At 46.7% G+C, this 19,896-nt stretch overlaps 1 protein-coding gene and 1 pseudogene across 1 annotated transcript in view; one reads left to right on the top strand and one right to left on the bottom strand.

Annotated features, from left to right (window-relative positions):
• SLC35F2 (solute carrier family 35 member F2) overlaps positions 1–19,896 on the top strand; it is a 54,261-nt gene that overhangs the window by 31,970 nt on the left and 2,395 nt on the right. The window contains exons 2-7 of the mRNA XM_029915682.1: positions 4,219–4,394; positions 8,363–8,490; positions 12,823–12,982; positions 14,551–14,707; positions 15,498–15,550; positions 16,750–16,904. Coding sequence (XP_029771542.1) covers positions 4,219–4,394; positions 8,363–8,490; positions 12,823–12,982; positions 14,551–14,707; positions 15,498–15,550; positions 16,750–16,904 — 829 coding nt within the window. The remainder of the gene's footprint in view (positions 1–4,218; positions 4,395–8,362; positions 8,491–12,822; positions 12,983–14,550; positions 14,708–15,497; positions 15,551–16,749; positions 16,905–19,896) is intronic.
• LOC115307037 lies at positions 5,279–5,691 on the bottom strand (annotated as a pseudogene).

The raw sequence follows: 19,896 nt of genomic DNA, 5'->3' as shown, positions 1-19,896 counted from the left end.
TGAATGCCAGGAGAACTCCTACATATGTACATCGGGAGGCGTGCGCAGCAACGTTTGTAGAGGCTTTGGTTATATAAATGCGCGTGTGTGTCCGCCCAGGCACGCGCATGTGCGCGCACACGCACACGCACACAGGGATACAACCCAAATATCAGGAAGGGAGTGGATAAAGGCATATGCTCATATAGTGGGAAGAGGTGAACCAGAACCAACGTACCAACATGGATGACACTCAATGTTGATCAAAATAACGGGTTGCAAAAGTATACATACCCATCATGCCGTCTCTATAAAATTTAAAAACAAGCAAAACAACACTATTTATTGCTTAGGGATATTTACAGAAGTATTAAAATATATGAAAATGCATGGGATGATAAATACGGTGTTCGGGAATAAGAAGTTACCAGGGAGCTTGCACTGGGGAGAACCCTGGGGGGCCATGTTGCGCTTGCCAGTATTTTAGTTTCTAGGCCCCTGGTAGATACATAAATACATGTCGGCTACACAGTATACTTTGTTATATGTTAAATATCCTGCAGCGGTTTCACATGAATATGAAAGCTCTGAGAGAGGAGTCCCAGATGAGACATGCAAGCGATCCAGGGCCTCTGCAGGCCACCTTCAAGTTTGGCTCTCATCTAAGGGTAACAGGGATCCCCAGACAGGTGTTGGGAAGCATGGGAGGGACCCCGTCATGTTAGCAGCTCGAACATGGACTCCTGCTCCCGAGTAGGGAGTGGATTTGTGGAGAGTGGAGCAGTTCGGAGAAATTTGCCGTGGCCTCAACGGTTGAGAACCTCCTCCTTGAAATGGCATCTTCTCCTGCTTCCAGAATGTTCTCTCCCTCTTCTCTGGCCATGCCCCTTCATGCCCATCTCTAATTCCTCTTCCTCCTCTGGCCCCTTTAGTATTGCTGTTTCCCAGAGTGTTTCTTTTTTTAACCCTCTTGTCATTTTTTAGGGACATGTCTTTGTAACATCACTCATGTTGCACCTTCATTACCATCTCCATGCTCTTGGCTCTCAGATTTATTCCTGCAACCCAGTCCTTTCCCCAGCTCCAAACTGCCCACTGTATATTTTTTCTTGACTGTCTCATAACTGAAACAAAATCCAGCGTGTCCAAAATGGAGTCATTCTCCTCTCCACATGTGCCTTATCCTGCTGCATTTGAGGGTTAACCGTACTGCGGTCTGTCCCGTTGTCTGCTCTGGAAAAACGGGGTATGATTCCTTTCTCTGTCAACTGCCCTCTCTAGCTGGGTTTCATGTTAGGGATTAAGGGTAAGCTTTGGGTGCTCTGTGCTATGCCATGTTTAGGGACCCAGGAATGCACAGTCCCTGCCTTGCTAGTCACTTTACTGCCCGCATCGTCAGAAGATTTCAGTGACCTCACCACCAGCAAGATACAATACCAACTTCAGAGCATTGCATCTAAGGCCCTTCTGGATCTGGCCGCTATTGGCTTTTTCATCCTTATTTGCACTGGTTTTCTGTCCCACACTCTTTGCAGCCATGCTAACCAACCCACTTGAATGTGCCATACTGTTTTAGGGCTCTGTGCCTGGGTATATGCCACTCTTTCCGCTTAGAATGCCTTTTCTGACCGTGCTTGTCTGGTGAACACCTGAAGTCGTTCAAACTAGCCTGTGACAGCACTGGTCTTGCTGGGCCCTAATTCCTAGTTCACATGCCTGTGTTTCCCCAATGAACTCTGACCTGAGGCCCAGAGAGCGCCCGCTCACTTCCTGCCTTGCTGTCCTGACACTCTGCACAGGCTCTGCTAGAGTGTGCAAGGCTGATTCTCCCAGCAAAATTTCTCTTTCTGCCCTGCACTAGGATGGTTGGAGATGAGTCGCCAATTACTGAAACACACATGTCAGAGGAAAAAATACACTGTAAACTCTTAGAACAGATGCTCTGTCTTCCGCACTTTTGGTATTTGCTACTTTGCTTAGAGCAATTCTGGAAGGAAGGATTTATATAGAGAGCTTCTTAAACAAAAGTTTTGGTGTTCTCGGTCCTGGTCCCCGATCCGTCCAGGAGTTGTCTTCGTGATCTCTTTTCAATTTCTTTTTTGTCAGCCTTCAAGTTTTTACTCATATTGCCTTCTGCTCATCTCCCAGACATGTTTAAGCTTCCTTGTCCTTTAACACAATGATGATGATGATGATGGTTGTGGTGACGGTGGTGGTGGTGGTGACAGTGATGAACCTGTCTTCAACACTGCTGCTTATTCTTCAAACTCTTTCCTTATTCCTATTCTCCTTTACATTATTGTTAAAAAACAGCTCTTTATGCTTGGTACGTTTACTTGCTCATAATCTGTTCACTCTGCTCACTGGAATCTGCCGTTAGGCCTTGCCACGAGCTTTCTTCCAAAGGCACGAGGGACTGCCAGCTTGCCAGTCCAGCCATGTCTCTTCTCTCTGTAGTTGTTGTTACCATAGTATTGATGATCTCTTCCTCTTAAAAATGTTTTCCACTCTTCACTTCCGTATCATCGTGCTCTTTTTTTAATTAAAAAATTGTAATGTTCTTTATTTATTTTTGAGAGACAGAGAGAGATAGTGTAAGCAGGGGAGGGTCAGAGAGAGAGGGAGAAACAGAATCTAAAGACAGGCTCCAGGCTCTTAGCTAGCTGTCAGCACAGAGCCTGATGCGGGGCTTGAACCCACGAACCGTGAGCTCATGACCTGAGCTGAAGTCAGATGCTTAACCAACTGAGCCACCCAGGCGCCCCTGGTGCTCCTTTTTTTTTTTTTTTTAAATTTGTTTGTTTAGAGAGAGCACATCAGCAGGGGAAGGGCAGGTTGGGAGAGAGAATCCCAAGCAGGTTCTGCCCTGTCCGTATAGCCCGACACGGGGCTCGATCCCAAGACTGTGAGACCATGACCTAAGCCAAAATCAAGCATCAGACACTTAACCCTCTGAGTCACCCCAGGACCCCTCATGGTACTCCTAGAATTTCTAGTCTTTCTCTGACTCTTGCACTTCATTGGGAAAGTGGAGCAGTGTCTTATACTTGGAGCTACCATATATTTGGGCACATATGATTCTATCTTTATCCACTGACATGTGTTCAACAAGTATTTATTGAGTGACAACGAGGCGACAGGCACTTGATGGGTAGTGGAGAACAAAACAGATTACGGTCTAACTTTCTCAAGCCCAGAGTTTTACCTTTGGGTTTCTGTTATCTATTCCTGTGTAACAAATTACCACCAACTTAGTAACTTAAAATAGATACATTCACTGTCACCTTTTTTATGGTTCAGGCATCTGGGCGTGGGTGGCTTAGCCCTGCGCTGTGCTCTGGGGTCTCTCACAAGCCTGCAGTCACAGTGTTGGCCGGGGCTGGAGACCCGCCTGCAGCCCCCAGCAGGGAGGGGTCTGCCTCCAGGCTCATGGTCATGCTGGCAGGATTCTTTCCTGGCGGACTGTGGGCGGCTGGGCTCAGCGCCGGAGCACCTCAGTTCCCTGCCATGCGGGTCTCTGGACACGGCAGCTCGCTTCTTCGGAGCTAGCGAGGAGGAGGGTCAACAGAGTTGACTTGCAAGATGGAAGTTATAACCACAGGGAGTATGTTCGTGGAAGTGATATCCCAGTGCTGGTGCTGGGTTCTGAGGGCCGGAAGCAAGTCACAGATCCTCCCCACCCTCAAGACGGGATGACACCGGACAAAACTGCCGGGAGCAGAGACTCACCAGGGACCTTGTTAAGAGTCCTCCTGTCCCAAACCTCTTACTCTTTTTCCCTCTGATGGTACCGCCGTCCCATCTCTACTGCTCTCCAAGCGCTCGCACTCCGCTCCCCCTGCCCGCACTGGCTGTGCTGACAGCTCAGAGCCTGAAGCCTGCCTCAGATTCCATGTCTCCCTCTCTCTCTGCCCCTCTCCTGTTTGTGCTCTGTCTCTCTCTCTAAAACAAATAAACACAAAAACAAACAAAAACCCACTAAAATGATCAGTGAAGTTGGGGAAGACGTACCTTTGGGGAATGAGGGGAGATCAGAAATGTCAAAGAGTAAAAGACATAGTTTCTCAAAAGACAACACATTAGTATTTGTGTTTATGAAATAAGCAAAAAAGTGAAATAAAGAATCTCCTGAAATGATTCGCATGTTTCTTTGTGCTTGGCGCATGTGTGTGTGCAGGCATGTGAGCATAAGGTATAATTTACTTGCAGGGTATTCTGATTTTCTTCTTTATTTTCCAGGAATATCTTGAAGACCGTGGTGCTGGGTCAGATGCTGTCCTTGTGCATATGCGGGACGGCCATCACCAGCCAGTACCTGGCGGAGCGGTACAAAGTGAACACGCCCATGCTCCAGAGCTTTATCAACTATTGCTTGCTGCTGCTTTGTTACACGGCGATGCTGGCGTTCCAGTCAGGTTGGTCCGATGTGAGGACGGCCTTTTCGACCAATTATCTTCATAAAAATGTTTGGCTTCTAGATCCCTAAAAAATAAAATTAGAGGTGAAACCAAGAACAGGAAACTATTTTTCCTCAAAGGTATTAGAAAAGGAGGGCACCTCTGAATGTTATCAAAACAGCGACTGGAGATTTACATACAACTCTGAACAAGTAGCCCCAAAGGGTACCGGTAGAAGTTTTCAAGAAATTTGAAAAAGTGCCAGGACACCTGACTGGCTCAGTAGGTAAAGCATGGGACTCTTGATCTCGGGGTTGTGAGTTCGAGCCCCGTGTTGGAGGTAGAGATGACTTAAAAAAAATAAAATTAAAAATTAAAAAAGTGGAAGGGCCATGAAGAATCAGATTTTATTTTTCTCCCCCTGTGGTTGGAAAATTTAAGAGACAATGTTAAAAACCCATAAAAAGAGCCTCACTCTCCAAAATGCACATTTCCAGCCAAGTGGAAAATGTTAAAGGGAGCATGGGTTGCGTGTAGATCAAGTCTATGTTGTAAGAAAGACAAAGGAATTGGCAAGGAATTGACATCTTTTTTCTTTTTTTTAATGTTTAGAGAGAGAGTAGAGCAGGGGAGGGGAAGAGAGAGAGAATCCTGTGCTGACAGACAGGCTGATGTAGGGCTTGATCTCATGAACCATGAGATCATGACCTGAGCCAAAATCAAGAGTCAGACACTTAACCTACTGAGGCACTCAGGCACCCCCCTCCCCCCGCCCTTTGTAAAAAATATTTATTTATTTTGTGAGAGTGGGGGAGGGGCAGAGAGAGGGAGAGAAGGAATTAGCATCTTTATTACTGGCTAGTTAAGTTGTTTTGTTGTTGTTGTTGTTGTTTTACAAGAGAACAAATCTACACCTTTATTTATTTACTTTTCAGTTAGTTTAAATCCTTGTAGGGTACAGCATCCCGCGGATTCTGTGGCCAATGGCTTTAGCAGGAAGGTTGCTTCGGAATTTGGCATGAACCATGCCACTGTTTCCATGAGCACGAGTTACTTTTCCCCAGATGACTGGTTTTATTCAGCTTGCCACCCGGAGTCACTGTGTTGTTTTTTGCTTTGTACACATAAGCACATCTCTTGCCTAGATAGAACTCAGTTTCATCTCGGGCATAAACACCTTCAATTTTAAGAAGATATATGTGCTCCTTCTGGTTCCAAAGACCCCGCTTGTAGCCAGCAAAAGTGGCTTTGGACCACAGCCTTCCAGACATATTTGTCGTTTCAGGAGTCCTATTCCCAGCAGGCCTCCACAGGTTCCAAGATGGTGGAAAGAGGTAGTTACGTTGTTTTAATTTTTTTTAATGTTTATTCTTTTTTTTTAAATTTATTTTTGAGAGACAGAGAGATATCATGCAAGCAATGGAGGGTCAGAGAGAGAGGGAGATTCAGAATCCAAAGCAGGCTCCAGGCTCTGAGTTAGCTGTCAGCACAGAGCCCGACGCGGGGCTCAAGCCCATGAACCGTGAGATCATGACCTGAGCCGAAGCCGGACACCTAACCGACTGAGCCACCCAGGCGCCCCTAATGTTTATTATTGAGAGAGAGATAGAACACAAGAGGAATGAGACTGGGAGACAGAATCTAAGGCAGACTCCAGGCTCCGACACGGGGCTCAAACTCACAAACTGTAAGATCATGACCTGCAGCGAAGTCGGATGCTCAACCTACTGAGCCACCCAGGCGCTCTTGGTTAAGTTGTTTTAGAATCACTTAAGAATTATGATTTCTAGGGCCACCTGGGTGGCTCTGTTGGTTGAGCATCAAGTCATGATCTCGCGGTTCGTGGGTTCGAGCCCCGCATTGGGCCCTGTGCTGACAGCTAGCTCAGAACCTGGAGCCTGTCTTTGGATTCTGTCTCTCCTTCTCTCTGTGTCCCTCCCCTGCTCCTTCTCTTGCTCTCCCTCTCTCTCTTTCTCTTTATCAAAAAATAAATAAAACATAAAAAATGATTTTTAGCTGCTACACAAAAAATGGGAAAGGTTCTGACATCTGTGCCAGACATCATTTGTTTTGCTTACCTCATTTTGTTATGCGTTATATCACTAAGTCCTCCCAAGGAAGCAAAGGAAATGTTACTGTTATCCCCACTTTGCAGGTGGGGAAACAGAGGCACGAAGCCCACGATGGCTGGTTGTGAGTCATACAGGCAGTGACTGGTGGAGCCGGATTCCCAGCCAGGCAGCCTGGCTCCGAGCCCACGCTCTGCGCCAGGGGCTTAGTCATGACGGACGTCCTTCCCGCACGAGGAGAGGTGAGGGGCGCCTGGGTGGCTCAGTCAGTTAAGCATCCAACCCTTGGTTTCGGCTCAGGTCATGATCTCATGGTTTTGTGGGTTCAGGAACATCCTGAAAGCAAACCGTCAGTCCCACTCAGTGTGACGTGGCTTGGGGGGCCCCTGCCCACAGCCCTTGGGGGGCCTCACTGACGGATTTGTGAATCGCACTGACTTCCTTCAGGAGGGAGCCCCACGTCAGGCTCCCTGCTGAGAGTGGGGAGCCTGCTTGGGGTTCTCGCTCCCTCTCTCTCTGCCCCTCCTCACTTGTGCTGTCTCTGGCTCTCTCATAACAAATAAGTAAACTTAAAAAACAAAGAAAACGAGATTGAATCCAGGAATGTGAAAACGAGGGGAAACGCAGACTGACCAAGAGGGGGCTGAACCTCCATTTCCGGCATGTTCAGGCACATCGTGAGATCGCCGGTGTTTGCGAATCCTCTGGTGGCACGGGCCTTACCAGGTCAGGGGTATTCCTGTGTGCGGATAGGTGACTTATTTGTGACAGAACGTGGAAGCCAGCTGTGGGAGGGGGACACATCTTATGGGGAAAGCACCAAATTTGGCAAGAACGTTAGGAGGTGGAAACAGAATTGGACACATGCTTAATACCCCGGACTTCGCCCCTCTGTGAGCTGCTCTGACCTGCTGGGGGAGGTCCCTGCGAGTCACTCGTGAGGCCCCCAGGGGTGTTGGCAGCGGCCTTGCAAGCCATGTCATGTTGAGCAAGACTGACTTTTTGTTTTCAGGATGGTCCTGCGAATTGGACTTCGACGATAATTCTTTGGTTAGATTCTCGCTTGTAGATTATCTAACGGTAAAGTCTTCTGTGTGTGCTGCCGTGTGTCTCCTGCCGCCTAGATTCTGTAAAGAAGTGAACTGCAGTTAACCTGAATAAGGAGAATTTTGGGAAATAAGAGGTGTTTCTTCAGTGATGCCACCAAATCTTTTTTCCAAACATATCACTGACTTGATTTTCTCCTGAAAGCACATGTCTTCCAAAAGAATGACCAAGTGCAGAGGTTACATGGCCTATCGATTTATAAGAAAACTGTTGATTCCTTAGGATAATCTGTAGTTTATCAGGAGTGGCAGCATCCAAGCGCATATCTGGATGTTATATTTCTGTGACGGTAGGAAAGGAAATCTAACGACTTTTCTCCTACTTAATTTCTCTCTGGTGTTTTCTCTGAATGCTTCGTCTATGAAGGCACCTTTGCTGGGGTCTCCTAACAGACTCTGCTGAGGTATTGTAGGCATTTAGGCTCTGACAAATGGGAATTAGGAAGCACCACATTCAAAATACCTAGTGAACATTTGCCTTGACTCTTCAATCTCTAAATTAACATTCGTTGTAATATATTCTTTTCTTTCTTATTTTCTTATTTCTTATTTTGTTTTTTATTTATTGTGAGAGAGAGAGAGAGAAACAGAGCACACAAGTTGGGGAGAGCAGAGAGAGAGGGAGACTGAGAATCCCACGCAGGCTCCACACCGTCAGTACAGACCCCACTGTGGGGCTCAGTCTCCTGAAGCCTGAGAGCATGACCTGAGCCGAAGTCACAAGCCGGACACTTAACCAACGGAGCCACCCAGGCGTCCCCATAGTGTCGTTTTCAAGTAACATGTGCCCACCCAGATTTCTTTCATGCAGGTAGTGATAACCTCCTGTACATCTTGAAGAGAAAATGGTGGAAATACATCCTGCTTGGACTAGCGGACGTGGAAGCCAATTACCTGATCGTCAGAGCATACCAGTACACGACGCTCACCAGTGTCCAGGTAAGGGGGAGTCTCTGACCAGTGGGGGTTTTTCAACGTCAGGAAAAGGAGTGGAACCCATATGTGCTAATCAAACTTTATCGGAAACCTGTTCATTTGCAGAAAATCTAAACACAGGTGGATGCTGTTTTTTAGCGGAGCGTATGTGCTGATGAGTCAGATCTCCTGGAATTAGTGAAAAACGTATACAAGTTAATCAGTTCTCAGCCTGCCAGGGCGGCTCCACAGTAGACAGCTGATACCAAAATAAGCATAAATATTTAGTGGATGCTGTGATGTTGACAAGAGGTCTGTTTTGAGTTTGTTTAAACCTGGCACATAAAGTGAGTATACTTCTGTGTGCTGTGAAAGACTCGGAGGTTTGCCAGTAAAGTCGATATTCCAGCAAAGGGACCGTTGGACCTGTTGGGACGAGCCCTGCAGACCTGGGGGTAGAGATTCAGCGTCTTGCGTAGCCAAAGGCAAAAGTGATACCCTTATTCCTTTTTTAGGTTGATTCTTGATGGATTGAATCCTGCAGGGCAGTACTGCTGACCTTGGTGGAGCTGAGGGAGACTGATGGAGTTGTCTTAATGTTAGACTACGGGCTGTTGATGACACCAGCTCACTGGTGTGAACAACAGCATACCTTCTAAAGGGAGAGTCCAATGCTAGGTTTGGACTTCATGATTTAATAGATTTGTAACTTTTTTTTTGAGAGACAGAAAGTGAGAGAGACAGACAGTGTATGCAAGTGGGGGAAGGGCAGACGGACAGAGAGAGAGAGAGAAAGAGAGAGAGAGAAAGGGAGAGAGAGGGTCCCATGAAGGTTCCTCACCCATTGCAGAGCCTGGCATGAGGCTCGGTGCCATGACTGTGGGGTCATGACTTGAGCCAGATGCTCAACCAGCTGAGCCACCCAGGTGCCCCTAGATTTATAACTTTCTGATGCATCAGTTTTCTCACAATTTAAAATGCAGAGATTTTTTTTAATGTTTATTTATTTTTGAGAGAGAGAGAGAGCATGAGCAGGGCAGGGGCAGAGAGAGATGGAGACACAGAATCCAAAGCAGGCTCCAGGCTCTGAGCTGTCAGCACAGAGCCCAGCATGGGTGAACCATGAGATCATGACCTGAGCCGAAGTCAGAAGCTTAACTGGCAGAGCCATCAGGCACCCCTAAAAATACAGAGATTTTTTTTATTTTATCTTCACATTTTAGGACCATGGAAAAATTGAAGTGAAATTAGACATATCTCACTTGGAAGACAAAGGATTGATGAAAATTCAGTATTTTTCCAATGTGAATATACATTAAATGCTATTATTACCTGAATGCATCTTATTAAGTATTTTTTGTTCTGTAACATTGTACTAATTGTGCTAAGGATTGTCATTAGACTCTCTGGCTTTTGACTGGCTTGGGGAAATACGGGTTAAGACGGATACCAGAGGAGGCACATAAAAAACCCAGCATTTCATAGCAGTTAAGACCAGGAGTTATCTAAAGCATAAAATTCATCATGAATAGGACTAAGTGTACTTTCAGCTATGGGTAATGAGGGCATGAGGGTGTAGAAGATGGCATTTTTTTCTAGTCACATCTAGCCTTATAATCACAGACACAGCTTAATTACTTGATTAGAGCTCTTAGAAACTTCGATCTCTTGACGACCGACAATAATAATTGAATTGATACAGGTCTAAACACAGCCAAGTGGAACTCTTACAATTGACTCTTTGTGACTGAAGTTCATGCCTTTTACCATTGAAAATAATTTCCTTCACTTCTGGCCTCTTAGGAAAACCTAAGCGTTTGGTTGTCAAAAGGGGTTTGCTTTCGGTGCTCGCAAGGAGTGCAGTGTGGGAAGGGCTTCTGACCGCTGCAGCTCCCTGCTCCCCGGAGGGTGCCTGTCGCTGGGATCCTTCCAGCCAGCCTCTGCTTGAATAAATCTGTGGTCTGGGTGACAGGGAGAGGGTTTGGTCCAGGCGGTCTCTGAATCTCCTCCCTAAGGATTCCTTTAAAGATTCTGTAATGACGGGGCACCTGGGTGGCTTGGTCGGTTAAGCGTCCGACTTTGGCTCAGGTCATGATCTTGCAGTTCAGGCTGTGTCAGGCTCAGGGTTGACAGCTCAGAGCCTGGAGCCTGCTTTGGATTCGATCTCCCTTTCTCTCTGCCCCTCCTCTCCTCACACTCTGTCTCTCTCTCTCTCTCAAAACTAAATAAACATTAAAAATAAAAATAAAAAAAGATTCTGTAATAACTACCAGTAATATAGTGGTTCTCATGGCGCTCACGATGTGGCCACCCCATGGGCTAGGTTGCTAGCTGTGTTTCCTCTCACTTTACAGCCACCTCTGCTGGTCCCCTGCCATCAGCCGGCTCCTCCTCCATGTGCAGCTCTATTCTTTCTAGAACACAGTGCCTTTTGAAGCTTCCGTCTTCTGTTCCCTAAGGCCTAATTCAGTCTCGCTTTCTCCTCTGTGCTCCATCTCCAATAAATTATTTCTAATAAAGTCTAACTCAGTTTTGTACCTCCGCCTCCCCCAGAGTCCTACCTAGTACCTTGCCTCCTGTGGCTGGTCAGTAATTTTAAAGATTAAATTAAACAGGGAGGCTCTTGGCACTGAAAGTATCGAAGAGAAGACTTCCATCACCAAGAGTACTAGGTGGAAAGGACAGTCGATGTAGGTAGATGGCTGAATGAGCTGGGTGTCAGATGAGAAGTCGTGGAACGCTGTGGCGGGAAGGGACCCGGGAGATCATCTGGTCCGATCTCATCCTCTCCTATCGTGAGGCTGAGGGGACCCGCTGGGGGGCACACGGCTGGTCGCTGGCTGCACCACCTTGCAGCTCCCTTATGTGACCCGCCAAAAATTGTTAAAAAAACAGAGCTGATTTAAGTTTGACTTGAAGACACAGTTGAAGGATAGGGAGTCTCCTGTGAAAGTTTTTGAGAGTGACCTTTTTTACCTTTTTTGTTTAAGGAATGTGACCTTGTTAAGTCACCATGGCTGGGTTCTGCGGGTGTCTTCCAGGCCAGCCTGTTACCATGAATGATTTGCCAGGCAGGCCGGCTCCGGAGGCGCCCGGGGGATTAGTGTCTGCAGCCGGGGTACATAACGCGGCGCAGTGCCCATTCCTGCGCTCCGCACGGCAGCCTCCAGTAGTGATGACATTGCGGCGGACGGCAGCAAACAGGCTGCTGGAGACTTGGGGACCTGCCTTGTCCCAAACTAGACAGGTTCAGAGCGCACCAGCGACCAGGTTAAACACAGACAGGGTGAGCTATCAGTTTCAGGAGTGCTATTAGCATATGGCACATGTTTTATCCTTGAATGCACTTCGCAAAATCTGGGACCTCAAGAATCGACTGAATAAAATCCCCTGTTTTTTTCTTTATCTTCCCACCGATTTTGCATCTGCCGTGGGTTTGGCGCTGTTCACCCCCTCGCCTTTCCTCCTGGCCATACCAGCGGTGCGGCAAGTGTTTTCGGGACCCGCGATTGACAGGTGGTGGAGGGGTATGCGATGAAGATGAGCCAGGGGACTGGCTGTCAGCCCGTGTCTGTGCCACGCGGTGGGCTGGACGCCTCGTCAGGGCGGTGGTGCCCGGGCTCTCTGACAGCCACCGGGGCTCCTCTGCAGCGAGGTATCTGCTTGTGTGGCTACTTACTCCACGTGTGTCTGGCTTCCGTGCACTCCAGGGGGCCGTGGCTCCCGCCTGAGGCTGCGCCTCTCTCTCGTTCTCTCTCGTAGCGTCCCCCACACGTGAGGTGAGAAAGCATTGTTGACCTGCGCAAATGGGTGCGCGGGGGCAGCCGCTCTGCCTGCTGGACTTTGGGGTAAACAGGTGGAGCACACAGGCTGTCGGGAGGAATTCCTAGGGGCGACCGCCTGTGCTCCCACTTTTTTTTAATAAAAAATTTTTTTTTAATTTATTTTTGAGAGACAGCGCAAGCAAAGGAGGGTCAGAGAGAGAGGGAGACACAGAATCCCAAGCAGGCTCCAGGCTCTGAGCTGTCAGCACAGAGCCCAACGTGGGGCTCAAACCCACAAACTTCGAGATCATGACCTGAGCCGAAGCTGGATGCTCAACCGACTGAGCCACCCAGGCGCCCCTGTTCTCCCACTTCTAACTGTGGGCTTGGGGCAGCTCACGTGACCCCTCTGTGCCCTTCCTCCCGTGCGGAGTGGGCAGTGTGGTTTCAATCTCGTAGAGTTGTGAAGGTTAGATGAGCTAATCCAGGTCAGGGTGACTCCAGGGACTCGAGGTAAATCCCCGAAATGCACACGAAACGTAGCACCTTCCGGCCGAGGAGACATGGTTTACGGGTCTCTCCTTCCACGCAGCTGTTGGATTGCTTTGGGATTCCTGTGCTGATGGCGCTGTCGCGGTTTGTTCTCTACGCGAGGTACAGAGTGATCCACTTCGTGGCCGTGGCTGTCTGTCTGCTGGGCGTGGGGACCATGGTCGGCGCCGACATTCTTGCAGGGAGGGAAGACAGCTCAGGTGAGGCTGCGCCGCCTGCTGCTGGTTCCTCCGCAGAGGAAGCTTTGCTTGCATCGTTGCTTTGTTTTTTTTTAATTTTTAATTTATTTATTTGGAGAGAGAAAAGAGAGGATGTGAGCAGGGGGGAGGGGCAGAGGGAGAGGAGAGAGAATCCCAAGCAAGTGCCGTGCTCAGTGAGGTGCCCAACACGGGGCTCGATCCCACAACCCTGGGATCATGACCTGAGCCGAAATCAAGAGCCAGACTCTCAACTGACTGAGCCACCCAGGCGCCTCATGGTTTTGCTATTATATTGCAAAGACATTCGGTGAAAGACAGAAAACGTGTCCTGGTTGTAAACTGTCTTTTACGTTTTATTTTCAGATTGATTTGCTCCTGTTATTATAACCACTTCCACAAAGCAGGGTTGTTTTTTTTTTTAATGTTTATTTTTGAGAGAGAGAGAGCACAAGCCAGGGAGGGTCAGAGAGAGAGGGAGACACAGAATCCGAAGCAGGCTCCGGGCTCTGAGCTGTCAGCACAGAGCCCGATGCAGGGCTCGAACCCATGAGTCTTGAGATCATGACCTTGAGCCAAGTTGGACACACAACTGACTGAGCCACCCAGGTGCCCCTGCAAAGCAGTTTTTATGTTCCTACCTGCACACGGTGCTTGTGCCTTTTTTGTCACACTGAATAGTTTTGTTTCATCTCATGAGAGAGAGAGTTCTTGATGTATTTACAAAAATCTTCTTTTGGCCCATACAGTGAGATTAGTTTACTGGAAAAGCTACTGTAGATTATTGGGGGGTTTTTTCAACAAAAGGAAGTTTCACGTCCATGAGTGGCCTCTTTTTCAGTGGCTCCGTGGATGAGAACACGTGATCCTGGACATGCTTTGGGTCAAAGTTCAGGCAACTGATGGTATAAAATCAAAATACAGTCTCTGAATTCACCCACTCTCCAAGTGACTTTCTTGTGTCCTTTAAGAGAAAATAACCTTGACTTCCTAGCTTCCTTCCCTGTAGTTTCTGGTTAATTCCCTCCCATAAATTCCATCAATTTCTCTGTCACAGAACCATTTCCTGAGGCCTTACGTTATGGTATGTGGCTCCATCTTCCGGTCTCATAGTCTCCTGAGGGATCGAACTGTAAAAAAAAATCACAGCAGAATTGTGCCAGAAATCGAGGAGAATAAGAGTCCTTAAACTTCTAGAAATCAGGGTTTGTCCTTCTATAAAGGCTTATTTAAATGAACATGAACCATGGGGCACCTGGGTGGCTCAGTTGGTTAAGCATCTGGCTTCGGCTCAGGTCATGATCTCACAGTCCATGGGTTCGAGCCCCGCGTCGGGCTCTGTGCTGACAGCTAGCTCAGAGCCTGGAGCTGCTTCAGATTCTGTGTCTCCCCCTCTCTCTGCCCCTCCACTGCTCACTCTCTGTCTCTCTCTCTCAAAATAAAATAAAAGCATAATAAACAAACAAACAAACAAACGAATGAACATGAACCAGATAAACTGCTGGAAGCGAGCCGGAGAGGGTCCCCTCTGCTGACGCCGTGTTGTGTTTTGTGCCTTGTCCTTCCTCCAGGCAGTGACGTGCTGATCGGTGACATCTTGGTCCTTCTCGGGGCCTCCCTTTATGCGGTGTCTAACGTGTGTGAAGAGTACATCGTGAAGAAGCTGAGCAGGCGGGAGTTTTTAGGAATGGTGGGCTTGTTCGGGACCATTATCAGCGGCATACAGCTGTAAGAGTCTGTTTCCCTTAGAAACAGGTGCAGCACACGCATCACAAATGATCCCTTTCCAGCTACTACGGCTCATTGTGGATTTGGCCCAGAGTCCCATTTGGAGGCCATGACTTGCTAACTATCTATGAGGAGATTTCTTTTAAATTTATTTTTATATGTTTTGCGATAGAGAGAGAGAAAGCACAGGGCTCGAGGGGAGGGGCAGAGAGAAGGAGAAAGAGACTCCCAAGCAGGCTCCACGCTGCGGCTCCACACGACACAGAGCCTGATGTGGGGCTTGAACTCAAGACTGTGAGATCATGACCTGAGCCAAAACCAAGAGTTGGATGCTTAACCGAATGAGCCACCCAGCGCCCCTGGAAAATTTTAGAAATGGCAAAAAAATATGTCTCATTTCCTTTTTTTTTTTTATGCCTCATTTTCTTAATGTGCACAGGATGCTTGGGCGTTCTGCCTACAGTGTGGTAGGGGCATTACCAAGAAAGACTTTGTTTTTCAGTGGTTTCCGGAAAGCATTATCTCCCTATTCAAATGGAAGACATACTGTCATGTTTTCCTACTATTTGAAAACTACTTCTGTGGGCTTCAAACATGTTTAAGGGCTCCTTTGGTTGTATTTTATGTCATTTTTATTAAACCTACTTAGAAAAATTTAAATATCAATGTAATCTCTCAAAAAAGAATCCATGTAATTCCTCACCTTCGCTGGCGTATAGCAACTAAAATGCTGATAGGCTAGTGGAAACGAGTAAGTGGCTCTCTCTGTGACCTTGTCTTTTAACCCTAGGTTGATCGTTGAATGTAAGGATATTGCCAGCATTCAGTGGGACTGGAAAATCGGTATGTTCATAGATTTCATCCTTTTTTGGTCAGTATCCTTTTCCTCTCAGTGACAAAAAAACGTGTCAAGAAATATCTTCATTTACATAATATTTGGCCATTTTTGTAAAATCACAGAGTAATTCAGTCCACCAAGGGCTCCAGCGGTCTGCAGGAGTTTTCCCTGAGAACTTGTAAATGAACCTTCCTCAGGAGTTAATTCTTAATCTTTACCTTCAGGAATAGCTTTGCTGTCCTAGGAATTCTGAACAAGACTGACCTTCGGCCACACCCCCTTTCAGTTAGATCTGTGCCTCGAGTCCTCAGGGCTCTTGTGAAGGTCGTCGGCTTGATGTAATTTGTGAAACGTTAACCTGAAATAATCTGATGGCGTGTGATCACCCCCTACCTTCTGGCACGCCCGGGTACCTACGCGACTAAGTAATGTGGAAGAAAACAGTGGGGGAAGAGTCAGGAGGGACTCCAACCTTATTTAACGGTGGGTGGAGAGAAGTTATAAATAGTATATAAGATGCCACGGAAGTTCACATGCCAGGCGTGGATCATTTAGTTCAGCTACATAACTTAGATCGCCAGGGTATGAATGGGCGTGCGTGTGTGTGTGTGTGTGTGTGTGTGTGTGTGTCGGGTATGGGACAGTGAGCACCCACACCCTGTCTGTCCCACAGAGGCTGGCTGTTCTGTGCTTTCTGGGAGCACTGAGTTTAATGAGATGAACAAAAGATAATGGATGTAACCGTTGCCTTTGATGACTAAAAATACTCTCTTCTGACTCCAGTTACACAAATCAGGTCTAACTGATGAACCGGATAAAAGCAAACCAAAGATAATGGGTGAATTTTCTTGATCGTGGTTCAGCTTTTATTGACCTTTTATCACAGCTTCCTTCTGGCTGGGGCGGGCGGGCGAGACGGGTGTCTGCAGCTGTTGCCGAGGTCACAGCGGGAGCAAGTCGGGGTGCCCTTGCCCATCTAACACCCTGTTGCAGGTCTGAAGTCCTTCCTCTGTGTCACAGCTGCTTATTTTTGTATTTTTCCCGAGAGCTTTCTGTCTCGTTGGCAATGCTGAGTGTTACCAAGGGACTTTGTAGATAGTATTGTTAAAGGATCAGGAACTGTATATGGCAGCCAAGCCTTCAAAGTATCTTTGCCCTCTGATTTCTTCCTGTGTAACTAGGTATTCCATTTTTCCCCCCACAGCCCTGCTGTTTGTGGCCTTTGCCCTCTGTATGTTTTGCCTGTACAGCTTTATGCCACTGGTGATTCAGGTCACTAGTGCCACGTCTGTGAACTTGGGCATCCTGACAGCTGACCTATACAGCCTTTTCTTTGGACTCTTTCTGTTTGGCTATAAGGTAAGCAAATAGGAACACTTGCTTGGTCTAAAAGAAGTAATGGGTTTCTTTAATATTTTAGATCCAGAATTAAACCTCATTTTCTGGGGGGCAAGAATTTCACTGGGCAGGGGCCCCTGGGTGACTTAGTTGGTTAAGCATCTGACTTCAGTTTGAGTCATGATCTCACAGTTCTTGAGTTCAAGTCCCGCCTCGGGCTCTCTCTGACAGCTCAGAGCCTGGAGCCTGCTTCGGATACTCTGTCTCCCTCTCTCTCTGCCCTTCCCTGCTCACGCTCTGTCTCTTTCTCTTACAAAAAATGAATCAACATTAAAAAAGAAAAAAAGAATTTCACTGGCCAGTTCGCACTCCAGGCAAATAGCAGCTTGTTAATATGATAATGAGAGTTTTGATGTTACAGACTTCTGAAAGAATCTTGCCCCCTCTCCGCGGCCTTGGGAGCTTGAGAACTGCTACTCTTTTGCTACTAAAGTTGAACCTTCAGTAAATGCTCGTTGAGGAGCTTGCTCACAGTGATGTGAACAAATAGTTAAAATGTTGGCTGTTGTTTGATAATTTTAGTTTCATTTGTGGGGAACAACTACATTTCTTGTAGTTGATTTACACTTTTCCCAGGAATTGGACGTGAACTCACGAGGTCTAGTTCCGTGGGTTCTCAGAAATTTCTGCTTAAAGAAGCATAAACCACTTTGGCAAGGTTATGTGTAACATGAGCCAGCTGTTACCTTTACAAACTTGCTGGTTAAGGTGTTCCTGAAATAAAATGGAAGGGGTATTTATAACTTCTTAGTAGCATCATTAAAAAGTAATACATGTCAAAGTGAATCAGAGAAGTGATTTGACCAGCCTAGAATTTTTATTTATTTATTTATTTATTTATTTATTTATTTATTTATTTATTTATTTATTTATTTAATGAGAACAATTGCAGAGGTGCCTGGGTGGCTCAGTAGGTTAAGCGTCCAACTTCAGCTCAGGCCCTGATCTCATGGTTCGTGAGTTTGAGCCCCACTACGTGCAGGCTTTGTGCTAACAGCTCAAAAATAAATATACATTAAAAAAATAGATGAGAACAATTGCCAACCACTACAAAATAGGCCTTCAAAGTGAGTGAGTTGTTGGGGGAGAGGGGCAAGAAAGTGAGTTGTGATGCTGTGCTTGCATTTCACGTAGCTACCACTAGGGGTCACGGTTTTTCTATTCTGCAGTTAAGCTCCGCTCTGGCAGGTTATGTCACCTATGGCCCTGCTTACCTGCGCTTTGTTCTTTTTAATAAGTAAAGTTTTCTGAGTGAAATAATACCCAAGTGGGAAGAAGAAGTAAGGTTATAGAAATAAAAGCTTTGAAGTGAAAATACACCTGCCATGCCTCATATAAGTTCCCTTGTAGATATTTCTTCTTTCACTGCTCTTAGCTTTGATATGAAAAAGCCTTTTTGTATGTCATTTTTCTAATCATATAACTTTAAACTGTTCTGCTCAGACCTGCAGCACGCGGACTTTAATATTCCTCCCCAGTTCTTCTGCTGTACGTTTCTTTGTCCCTGCATGCCTGGCAGCTCGCTCTTTGATCAGATTGGATTGTTTTTGGTCGGAGGCCGTTTTGAGGCTTCAGAGTGAATTACGGAGGCGGAAAACCAGTCAGCGCTTAAACAATGCCCAGGGTTGTAGAATCAGACAGGATTATATGCCCAATATACCACCACTTTTTAAAATTGCAATATCTGAAATAACTTTGGCTCTGATTTTTTATTTAAAAAAAATTTATGTTTATTTGAGAGAGAGAGAGAGAGAGAAAGCATGAGTGGGGAAGGGGTGGAGAGAGAGGGAGACACAGAATCCGAAGCAGACTCCAGGCTCTGAGCAGTCAGCACAGAGCCCAACGTGGGGACGAAACTCACGAACCATGAAATCATGGCCTGAGCCGAAGTCAGATGCTCAACTAACTGAGCCACCCAGGCGCCCCACTTTGGCTCTGATTTTTTTTTTCCCAAAGCCAAAAAGCAAGGGTCGTTTATTGCAGGTTCGAACCCGCGCCTCTGCTCACTCCAAGCTGGTGGAACGGAGAGAGCCAGAGAGCCAGGCTCTGATTTTTTCAAACTGACGGTTGAAAAAGAGGTTTAACAAATCTCTGCCTCCTCTGGAATTGGTCTTGAGTAAATACTTACTGACCTTCAGAGCCACCAGAAACTTCCTAAATAGATCCAGATACAAAGGGTGGAATTCAGAATGCTAGTAAAAGCTCCTAATTCAGGAGACTTACTCCCTTCCCTCAGAGCCTCACCCCTCCAAGAGAAGTTGGTTTGATCACCTGGTTCTTAAGAGGAACCAGTTACTTTTTCTTCTAAACTTTTGAAACCACCAAAGCCAACGGGACACGTTTTGACCAAGTTATGTAGGTTTACCCACAAGGAACAGCGAACATTTCGTAGGTGACCATACATACTGGCCTTATAACACTGCCGTTAGAAGTTTAGGGCACTCTAAATAGCTTCAGCTTTCCCCAGTATTCTCTGAACCATTTTCTCCCCCAACAGATATTTATTAAATGCCAGTTGTGTGTTGCCGTGCCTAGTATTGGGTCCCAGAACTAAAACCGGGTGCTGCTGTTCAACTTGACACGATCATGGACTTTGCATCCTTGTCATTGGCTTTTGCACTGAATTTAGGGAAGGCTTCCCTACTTTGCAGGGGGCCATGGCATTCCATTCCTTAAAGAGTGTGAAAGGCTTAATGTGAAGAAGTAATTGAGCATCTTTAAAAAATGAATACGTGAATGTCAATGGTGACTCGCAGAAGCCCACAGCTGGGGATGGCCAGCAATGCTCATTTCACACCCCTGGTTAGGTCCTCCTAAGACCTTTGGGAGTGTATCTAGTTTTTTCTTCTGTCTCCTCATCTCCTTTCCCAACCCGTTAGGTTTTCTTATTGTGGTTCTTTGTCACCCCCTTATTAGATCTGTTTTAGACATTAGAACTCATCGGGGTATACTG

Source organism: Suricata suricatta, chromosome 11 (genome assembly GCF_006229205.1).
Source record: "Suricata suricatta isolate VVHF042 chromosome 11, meerkat_22Aug2017_6uvM2_HiC, whole genome shotgun sequence".
Classification (NCBI taxonomy): Eukaryota; Metazoa; Chordata; class Mammalia; order Carnivora; family Herpestidae; genus Suricata; species Suricata suricatta.
Note: the sequence above shows the minus strand (reverse complement) of the source record. Positions and strands in the feature narration are given on the sequence as shown.